General features: G+C 38.1%; 1 protein-coding gene across 1 annotated transcript in view; it reads right to left on the bottom strand.

Annotated features, from left to right (window-relative positions):
* The window catches only part of FN1 (fibronectin 1), a 92,156-nt gene that overhangs the window by 65,315 nt on the left and 15,446 nt on the right, over positions 1-11,395 (bottom strand). The window contains 4 exon segments of the mRNA XM_027775298.1: positions 5,973-6,078; positions 7,242-7,401; positions 8,697-8,825; positions 10,813-10,992. Of these exon segments, the coding sequence (XP_027631099.1) occupies positions 5,973-6,078; positions 7,242-7,401; positions 8,697-8,825; positions 10,813-10,992 (575 nt within the window).

Raw genomic sequence — 11,395 nt, 5'->3', positions numbered from 1 at the left:
ATGTGGAAAGGCTCTGGTTTCGCATCCTGGGTCTACCGGAACATGCTGGGTACACCCATAGGTGTACCTGTGATTCCATCTGGCTATTGGACTGGTGGCGGGGAGGGTCATGGTATGAAAGCTGTCAAAAAGTGCCTCTCTCACACATACTCTTATCTCTCTCTCATGAAGAAAATAAATAATCTTTAAAAAGTTAGCTGGGATGGGGACCAGCAACTGGCATAGTGGTTAAGGGTACTTGACTCCCACATGGCTGACTGCCGTTTGAGTCCGGACCTGGTGCTTGATTTCTCTCTTTCTCTCTCTCTTTCTCTCTCTCTCTCTCTCTCATTCACACACACACACACTCTCTCTCTCTCTCTCTCTTTCTCTTTCTCTATCCCCCTCTCTGGTCAAATTAAAATCAATAAAGTTAAAGAAAGTAATTCTAATTATCTAGGATTAGCTCTCCTTTTATATATTGACATTGAAAATCAATGCAAAAAGTCCTTTGTTAGTTGATAATTATAGTTCTTTGCACGAGAAATGCAAGCAGAGGGACCAGAAGTTAGCGTAATGGCTATGTCGCTGGACTTCCATGTAGTTGACCACGGTTAGAGTCCTGGACCCAGTGGCTTAAACTCACGCCTGGTGTGTGTGCATGCGTGCCCAAGATCCTGAGGGGAGAATGGAGAAGGGATTACGGCGTGGTCATCCCCCCGGGGGGTGGGGGGGTGGTGTATGTGATTTCTCACTTTCTGTCTCTCTGCCCTCTCTGTCTGTCGAATGCATGCACCCTATAGCAAAAACCTCCCCCCCCGCAAAAAAAAAAGGAAAAAAAAGAAATGCAAACAGAATTTATTCATAACAAATAAACATCTTTCTTTTTTTTGGCTAAAGGACATATGCACTCACTGGAGAGACAGAGAGAAAATGTGAGAAAGCACCCCCATGAAGGACCATCCCAGCACAATTTCTTCTGTTTCTCCCTCCTTTCAGGATTCAGGGCAGGCTCACACACATGACTGGCGTGTATTTTATGCTGCTCGGTGCAGGGTGACCCATGCCTTAATTCAACTGCCTGATGACCAAGTCACCAACTGGTCCTCATTTTTTTCCCCTTTCTTTCTTTTCTCTATTTTCAAAATAGGAATCAGGAGAAAAACCATAAAACCAACCTAACACAAATAATGTAATACAGAATGCGAACTTCATTTACTTACTGTATTACTCCTCTTTTAGAGCAAACTCTAATTTTTGGAAGTTTTCATCAAGAATGAATCTACTATCTAAGAAGGAAACAACATTCCAAAGGCCGTGTAACATGATGCAAAACAAACACATTTCTAACTGGGGTCGAACCTTAGACAAACAGGCAAAGGTAATAATTAAAGGCCCAGTTTATTTCTCATCAATCTAAAGAAAATTCTAGATTTATTTTTAGTTAAAAAGTACACTCTCATTCCCACCATTGACTGATTTCAAAAGCAGTTGTTAACTAATATAACACTATAAAATAAATACTTAAATTCAGTATCTCCACGTCTTATTGCGTATGACTGTTACCAACAAAATTTAAAATATGGTACTGGATTTTATGTTAAAAAAAGGAAAAAAGCAAGTGAAGCAGAGAAGAATCAATTTCTCAGTAGTACAGACTCTATTCAGGAAAATAATGAAGTAACTGGAAAATTGATGCTTTCCGAAGAGGGAGCTGTCTTTTTTTCCTAATACTGTCTTCTTTATAATGTCAGTCAATGTCAACTTAATAGAAATAAAAATCAAGTTCTTTATAATAACCTTTCTAAGAATTTCTAACAGACATTCTGTCAAACAGAGCAAAATTATGCATATTAAATAAAGCACTTCGCCAGATTATTAACAGATTTAAGTTTTCTGAAGATTCCTAGGAAAAGCATATATTGCTTTTCAACCTTAATTATTTTCTTAGTTGTTAAATTCTCTTTGAAAACAAAGTTTTCTCTAGAACAAATATCTATGAGAATCTATGTGGACTCAAAATTCTGGAATAATACTCTCGCTTCTATACCAGGAATAATTCTAAGCTGGTTGAAGACTAACAAATATTCTTTGAATCTCTATTTCACTTAATGCACAAATAGCTAAGCCACATGAATACCAATATTCATGTATAAAATTCTCAGTTTTCCCATCTAACGTAGTATATATTTCACAGAACATGGAGGATGTTTTAATCAATTGGCAGAAGTCAACTCTCTATTCCTCTTTTTATTTTAAAGAATTATTTTACTTAACTTTCTTTATTTTATTTCTTTTAATTTGACCAGAGTGGGACAGAGAGAGAGAGAGAGCGAGAAAAGAGAGAAAGAGGGAAAATGAGAAAGCAAGCTGGCAGGTCTGGGACTTGGACCGTGGTCAGCCATGTGGGAATCTAGTGCCTCTAACCAACATGCCACCTGCCTGCCCCTTATGTTCCTCTTTTAATCATTCCTTCTGCTTATAAAGATCCTCACAAATGTAAATAAGTTTCTAAAGATAAATATGTAAGCAAAATTTTAGAGATGTGATCATGTAACATAGTGCAAGTAAATCAGTAAGTACTGGAACATTATGTCCTTAAATTATTTTATAATTGGGATACAATTTTTAAACTATTGGTCTTTAAAGAAATCCTAATATATTGGGGCTGGCAGGTGGCATAGTGGCTAAAGGCGCTGGACTCTCACATGGCCAATGGCGGTTCAAATCCCAGACCTGGCAGCTTGCTTTCTCACTTTCTCTCTCTCTCACTCTGTCTCTCTCTGGTCAAATTAAAAGAAGAAAGAAGAAAGAAAGAAAGTTGGTTAAATAAACTAATTTTTAGAAAAAGAAAGAAATCCTATCATAATTTTTAAATTTAACTTTATTTATTTATTTGTTTTAATTTGACCAGAAAGGGACAGAGAGAGAAAGAAAGTGAGAATGCAAACAGCCAGGTCCAGGACTCAAACCATGGTCGGCCATGTGGGAGTCTAGCACCCTTAACCACCGTACCACCTGCTGTTTCCAATATTACTGTAATTTCTTTTGGTGCAAAGATACCTCATATGCATTTTGTTTGGCCTGTCCATTGTGAATTTTTAAAAATTAGTTTTAATTTTATTTATTCATTTACTTATTTTATTTTGACAAAAAGACTTAGAGAGAAAGAGAGAAAGCAAGCTACCATATCCAGGACTTGAACCACGGTTGGCCATGTGGGAATGTCCAGCAGCACCTCAACCACCACACCACCTGCTGGTCCCCTGTTCATTGTGATTTTTGAGGGGCAAAAGTTTAGGATAGTTAAACACCTGTGAGTTTTATTTATTTTATTTATTTATTTATTTTGGAGAGGTTTTTTTCCCTATAGGGCACGTGCGCTCGCCAGACAGACAGAGACATAGAGACAGAAAGCGAGAAATCACCCCCTAGGGGAGATGGTCACGCCACAATCCCTTCTCCTCCATTCTCCTCTCGGGATCTTGGGCACACACACACATGCGCCCGGCGTGAGTTTTAAGCCACTGGGTCCGGGACACGGACCACGGTCGACTACATGGGAGTCCAGCGACATAGCCATTATGCTAACTGCTGGTTCCCGCACCTGTGAGTTTTAAAAAGACAACACAAATGACCATCACTGTCCATTTTTAGGCCTACTCAAACTCTTGTCAACAAGGATGGGCAGAGTTTAGCAAAAGGAAAAGAAAGGAAAAATAAAAAGGAGATTAATGTCTCTGTACTGACTGACATGCATGGCATTCCCTTTTGAAAAAAGCAATGTAATACACTGTAAAGTTATATGTAATCCAATGTAATATAAAGAAGATTATGATGATAATAATAAAAAAAAAAAGGCAACTGCAGTTTTTATCCCAGCCAAAGAAGAGAAAAACTTCAGAGTTTCCTTTCCTTCCTAAGACTTTAAGCATTGGTCTGAGAGCCTATGTTTTCAAATTTAAGCTTGGGTGGGATTAGCAGATGGCATAATGGTTACATTACTGGACTCACATGACTAACCGTAGTTCAAGTCCCAGGCCCAGTAGCTTGAAACTCATGCTGGGTGTGTGTGCATGCGTGCCCAAGATCCCAAGAGGAGAATGGAGGAGAAGGGATTGTGGTATGGCCATCCACCCTGGGAGTGATTTCTCACTTTCTGTCACTCTCTCTCTGTCTCTTCAACAAGTATGTGTACCCTATAGCAAAAATCTCTCTGAGAAAAGAAAAAGAAATTAAATAAAAAAGATAGTTTAGATTTGGGGCCAGCATGTGGCATGGTGTTAAAGTGCTGGACTCCCACATGGCCAACCCGCAGTTCATGCTATAGTCTACCTTTACGGAAATCTCGCCAGACAGCACAGTTAGCTGATTTTGGCAGTTTTTACACACTGTGCCAGTTATTTATTAGGTCGATTAAATTCCTATTCATCACTACACTGGACTCTATCCTACATGTAATTTGAAGACAGAAATGGCATCATTTATGTTATTTAGACTTAAACATTTTTGACACTGGTTAGTAGGGTTAACTTTTTAAATTTAGCTTAACTGGTATTACCAGTCATTACTCACCACTGTGAAACCTTTCTCACTTACTCAATGAAGGAGTTGTAAAGATATGATACCATATCTACACTTTTAAAAATGTGTTTAAAGTCAAATCAACATGAAGGATTTCCAGTAATGGTGACCCTGAGGAAGTTAAACATTCATGATTTTTTGACTCTGTCCTTTTTTTTCTCTATTTAATTTGCTGAGATCTGTGCTTTCCTAGTTGCTTATTGACAAAGCAAATGCCTCTTATCTTCCCTTAGTTTGAACAATTCTACCAGGTCCCCTGTAGGAGGAACAAACAAGGCAAGGCTCAGAGACAATCTACTGATAAGCTCTTGTTCCTTTATCCTTTCCACACTCTTAAGCTCCATATGGTAGACACAAACCATTGAGCAACCTAGATGTGCAGATAAGTGATAAACATATCAGAGGTCAAATGCCACCTCTGTGCTCAATGGGATCTCGCTGTTACTTTTTTGGAGAGTAGGAACAAGGTCAACACGTAAAACACCAGCACAGAAGGACTCCTTCCAGTCCAAATTCTATCTCTAACATGTCCACCTAAATGCTTCCAGGAAGAAGCTAGGTGGACAGGCTTATTTAAGAAAAGAGAGAGAGGAGGGAGAGAAAGGTCATTTTAAATCATTCAGGAGGAAATCATTTTCAACAATTTGTCACACCACTAACAATTATAAACATTGAAACTAGGGAGATTTCCTTAAAAGTTTCTATAGCTTGGTTATATTGTTTAGCGAACACAAATCAAACACAATGGTGTACTTTTACGATATTTCTGCAGTCAGACTTAATAATATATTACAGAAAGTGATTCTCATACATACCCAGCAACAAATATAATTTAAGATCAGAGAAAGCAAAGTCACCTTCCCCAGCTCTGACAGTGACTGAGGGTTGGGAACTTTGTCTTCAAAGTCCCTAGGGAGGGTGCATCTGGATGGTTGGTATTTAGGATTGTAGATTGCTATAATACTAAATTGGTGGTGGTGGGGAAAATCTTTTAGAGATGAGGAAATGTAATGGTAATATTGGGCCAGCACTGCTTTTGGCCAAATTGTACCCAGCTTTTTCTCATTGATGGGGAATCTCCTATCGCATTACGGAAGAACTGACCTGATTTAAACTTCTGTCTCATGCAGTCTGATGCCCTGATGTAGGCCAAGAAAAGAGAGAGAGGAGGGAGAGAAAGGTCTTATCATTCAGGAGGAAATCATTTTCAACAATTATAAATATTGAAACTAGGGAGATTTCCTTAAAAGTTTCTATAGCTTGGTTATATTGTTTAGCGAACACAAATCAAACACAATGGTGTACTTTTACGATACTTCTGCAGTCAGAATTAATAATATATTACAGAAAGTGATTCTCATACATACCCAGCAACAAATATAATTTAAGATCAGAGAAAGCAAAGTCACCTTCCCCAGCTCTGACAGTGTCTGAGGGTTGGGAACTTTGTCTTCAAAGTCCCTAGGGAGGGTGCATCTGGATGGTTGGTATTTAGTATTGTAGATTGCTATAATACTAAATTGGTGGTGGTGGGGAAAACCTTTTAGAGATGAGGAAATGTAATGGTAATATCGGGTCAGCACTGCTTTTGGCCAAATTGTACCAGTGGCTTTTTCTCCGTGATGGGGAATCTCCTTTCGCATTACGGAAGAACTGAGCTGATTTAAACTTCTGTCTCATGCAGTCTGATGCCCTGAAAATTTCTTTTTGTCTCTCCATGTAGGCTATGATTTAAGTCTATAGTTAGTGCAGATTTAGGAGACTGTGCACCTCAGCAGGTGCTCAGATAACTGATGCTTAACTAACTAGACATTCATAAGTCAATATGTTTTATTTTAATAACTCAGTGAATATAAAGTTTAAAGTTGGTTTTCAAAAATAAAGTAACATATCTATAGCTAAGCATTGTGTCTCTGTGACCTGAAAATAACCCAGTAATAAACATGGGAGAGTGTTTGAACTGTGTGGGCAAAGAGTTGACCAAATTACTCAACTCTTGGCCCAGGATATTTTGTTCCAGATGCCAACAGATCAAATAAATGAAATGTCTGACACAAGAAGACTCAGCTGACATGTTGAAAGAGCATATACCCTCTGTTGTATTTTACGCCATCTCTCTATGCCAGTTATCTGTCAACAGCCATAATCTACAACCCCAATCCTTTGCTCCCAGCATAACTCACTTCATGGTTTCCATTTCCATGTAAGGATGTGAGATCAAATTAAACAGAGTGTTCTAGCCTAATGGAATGTCCTACAGTATTTTAAAAAGAACTATATACAGGCACATCTTCACAGCCTTCTTTACCTTTTACTTGATGGACGGACAAACAAAAATTATTTTATTCAAAAGTTTGGTTGATTGGGGCCAACAGGTGGTATGGTAATTAAGGGCACTGGACTCGCACATGGCCAACCTTGTTTCAAGTCCCGGACCTGATGGCTTGCTTTTTCACTTTCCCCCTCTCTCTGTTTCACTCTGTCCCTCTCTGGTCAAATTAAAATAAGTAAATAGATAAGTAAAGTTAAATTTAAAAAAAGAAAAGTTCAGTTGATTATGTTAGACATTGCTATGAAAAAAAGGGTGGAAAAGAGAAGGAAGTAATTGAGTACTAGAAGGTTAATAAGCACTGAGGATGCCCTGTTGCTAACAACCACCAGCAGTTCTGACACAGCACTAATAGAGCTCCTTACCTGGGTAGGTCTGTAAAGGCTGGCAGTGCCACTCCCCAATGCCACGGCCATAGCAGTAGCACTGGTACCTGACGCCATGCACGTACTTCTCCCATGAGTCTCCAATTTGGTAAAATGTCCGAGTTTCTGAATCTTGGCACTGGTCTAAACAATATGCGAGGAAAATTAACAACCTTGAAGACTTAAAGTTATCAATTTAATCCAGTGTACTACAACATACATTCTTAGTTTGAATAGAAATTGGCAATTTCCCCTACAAATATATGCAGTTAAAAAAATATTTTGTGGGGGCCATTAGATGGCATAGTAGTTAAGGTACTGGACTCCCACATGGCCAACCATGGCTCAAGTCCCAGACCCAGCAGCTTGAAACTCAGGCACGTGCGCATGCTTGCCCAAAATCCTAAGACGAGAATGAAGGAGAAGACATTGTGCCATGGCTACCCTCCCAGAGGGTGATTTCTCACTTTCTATCTCTCTGTTTCTGTCTCTCTCACAAGGGCACACATCCTATAGAAAAAAAATCTCCAAAAAAAAAAAAAAAGTTTTCTGTTCACATTCTCTACCTTGTAGGATAATTTGTAGTAAAAAAAATTTCTATTGGGAAGTCTATTTAGTTTTCTAAAACTGTATTAGGTCTAAATAAAAATGTTAAAGACTTAGGTTTCAGTTCATGTTGATAATCTAAACCTTAATTTGAGAAGAATATGAGATATTATAATTTACCCATATTAATATGACTGGCTCACAATGTGAAGAGTAAGAAAAAAATGTAATAATTTTATAAACTTCTTCAGAATTTGGAGGAGCTAATTTTACACGTAAATCAATGAACTGGGTTTAACTATGAGTTCTTGCTGAGCAACTTCTAAGAAAATGTTTCAGGCTTCGTTCTGGGCTTTAGCAATCTCACATCAAGCAAACCGATAACTGTTTGATGTTATCAGTTTGTTTTCCTAGTGAGCAACCTGTCTCTTTTAGTAAAGGAATATTAATGAATTACCTTCAACTTTGGAGTGCTGATCAGACAGCTCTTTTAAGGCTCAGCCTTCACTATTTGCTCAGTTCTATTATAAAGGACAGCCAAAAGAATGAAGTATTTTGGAGGGAGGAATTAACTGGTGGGATCCTTTGTCTGTGTTACTGCATAGTCAGCAAAGGAAAGTTCTTTTTCCTATCACGGACTGTCTCTGATTTGAGTACCAAAGAACTAATTCCAATCAATTAAAATAAACCTGTATTTGTCACCTAATTCAGCAAAATGAAGATGACCTCCATTATCAAGAGTATGTATTGGTCCATAATTAAGAGACAAGACTTTGCAACCGATCAAAGTCTAAAGCCAACTTTGGTCATAGAATATCAAATAGAATTCCTTGTCTGAAATTTGCAAACTATTGTCTGTGGCCAAAATCATCCAGGGAGATGAAATTACTTACCGATGGGATCACACTTCCATCTGCCCCGGCCCTGACCGAAGCAGGTACAGTTCAGCATGTGCCCCTCTTCATGACGCTTATGGAAGGTGTCATTCACATTGTAAGTGATGTCATCAACAATGCACTGATCTGTTTAGAAAACAGTCAAATGAGAAATTTTCTACAGTTTCACTGATGAAATGAAGGCAATTATACTTTTTAAAGCATGCAGTTCCTTCTACCTAATTATCAACACCTTCTACTTAAAAAAAAAAAATAGAATAAACTGCACTGGTGTGACGTGTACTCATGTTGGGTAAATTCACTTTACAAGCTAAGTAATGTATATTGATTGAAAGTAGAAAATAAAATAGATAAAGTAAAACTTCAAAAAACAATTTAAAAACTAAAAGAATTACACAATGCTGAAAAAAAAATAGAATAAACTTCTTTTTATAAGATTTGTTTCTTCCAGAGAGAGAGGAAAATAGATAAAGTAAAACTTTAAAAAACAATTTAAAAACTAAAAGAATTACACAATGCTGAAAAAAAAAGAATAAACTTCTTTTTCTAAGATTTGTTTCTTCTAGAGAGAGGAAAAGACAGGTACTCCCAACAGAATCTCCATGCTGTGATCCACGCCCAGCCTCAGCCAGCCCAGATCATGAGCATGTGTGCAGATGCCCACTGTGTTCAGGAAGCCCCAGGACACAAACCCACAATCTTCCCCTGTGGCTCCCACACCACGGAACAGTTATGTTACTGCTGTGCCACTGGCTGGCTCTAAACTTCCTTTCAAACCTTAGGCAACAGTAACAATTCTTACCAAAAGAAATTCTCTCATAAACTTGTCAATGACAGAGGTTCAAGTTAATACCATTAAAGAAAGTGGCAGATACGTCTTCCTGAGAAAAGATGACTTTCGATCAAACACATGCCTAGCTTTCTGAAAAGTTCTTGCTAAGGTGATAATTTTCTTTAAATTTCTGCTTGTTATAAATAAGAAGATTAAGTGTATTAATATAGTACCCAGTATGGTGTGGTGGTCTGGTATTTGGAATGGGAGAGAGGGAGGAGATATTGGTATTTGAGGAATGAAATGACATGTGTAGTGTTTGTAAAGTTAAGAAAAATTAGGCCAACTCTGTTCCTCACTCTCTTAAGAGATCCTGAGAAAAATTACTTCCTCTCCTTGGGTCTCAGCTTCTTCAACTGTAAAATAAAGGATTTTTACTCCTTAGTAGGAGCCCTTTCAGCTCGGCAATATCACATGTAATTGTTATTACTCCTGGATTTTGTTACCCATTGTGCACCACAGAAGGAAAACAAATCCAGACCAGTATCTCCACACTAGCTACATGATCTATTTGTTAGCTCAAGAGTTCTACTGAAATATTACTTTTCAAATCAAATAAAGTAATATTTTTAATAAACAAAAGAATTAGCAAATCAATACATATTTCTATTATGTATCTGCATCCAAAGTGGAAAAAATAATTATGAGCAAATATATTTGTCATGTATTTGTCTATATATTTGTATTCTTAAATTTAGATCTGCAAGAATCTGATTTTAAGATAGTCAGGTCTTTGTTCTCTCTCTTTTAAAGTATTTATTTAATTTTATTTATTCATTCATTTATTTTAATTTGACCATAGAGAGATACAGACAAAGAGAGGGGCGGGGAAGTGAGCAAGCAAGCCACCAGGTCCGGGACTCAAACTGTTGTTGGCCATGTGGGAGTGTCCAATGCCTTAACCACCAGGTCATTTGCCAGCCCCAAGTTCTTTGTTCTTTAAAGGCATTACCAGGTCTTTTCTAGAAAGTATCCAGTGGTATAAACTAAAGGGACCAAATATTTGTGTTCTCACCTTTGAAGTCATCTTTATGGCTCAGCCTAAGTGCTTACATTGTGGGAATTTTTCAGAATCCTAGAATTGCCAAGCTAGTTCTTCTTAATTGGCTGACCAAAAGGCTAAAAACCAACACAGCAGACTAGCTGGGTGGCACTGCATAGTTCCTCCTCTGCTTTCACAAAGTACAAATTTTAACATCACAAAGTACAAATTTTGACATAAGAATCTGCCTCTCTGTACAGTTTGCTCTCTCCAATGTTCTCGCTGGCAAACCAGCATACCTCTGAGCTGGGAATAGGCGACACAGGTCCATTCCCCACGGCCATTCCCGACACACGTGCACCTCATCATGTGGCCCATGTCATGCTGTTTGTCCCACTGATCTCCGATGCGATACATGACCCCTTCATTGGTGGTACAGATTTCCTCATGGGCTGTTCGGAAATGAACGAGAAGTACACCTCAGAAATGATCACAAGGTCTGAATAGGGATGTACGCACTATTTTCAGTCCAATAAAGCCCTCTTAAAAATTCTCACTTGGGAAGGAGCCTAGTATGCCCCAAAGAATCTAAATTCTGTTAGGGGAAGGTGTATTTTTAAGCCCCTGAAGGAAAAACCATAGCCCAAAGGTGAGGTAAGGTAGGAAGTAATTACAGGAAGGATTAAAGGATGTTAAACTAAGATAACACCTAACTTTCATGCAAAGGTTGGCATTGTTCTAGGAGCCTGTACTTGATTACTGCTCCAGAACTCTTTCCAGTTCCAGTTGATTCTGGCTCAAAGGAAAACTGTGTTTAGGTATAGAACTAATAAAAGAAAAGTGGATTTTTTTTCTAAACCAATTTTCTCTTGTTGAAAGAAG

The sequence above is a fragment of the Tupaia chinensis genome, unplaced genomic scaffold (assembly GCF_000334495.1).
Source record: "Tupaia chinensis unplaced genomic scaffold, TupChi_1.0 Scaffold000542_1, whole genome shotgun sequence".
NCBI classification, from domain to species: domain Eukaryota; kingdom Metazoa; phylum Chordata; class Mammalia; order Scandentia; family Tupaiidae; genus Tupaia; species Tupaia belangeri.
Note: the sequence above shows the minus strand (reverse complement) of the source record. Positions and strands in the feature narration are given on the sequence as shown.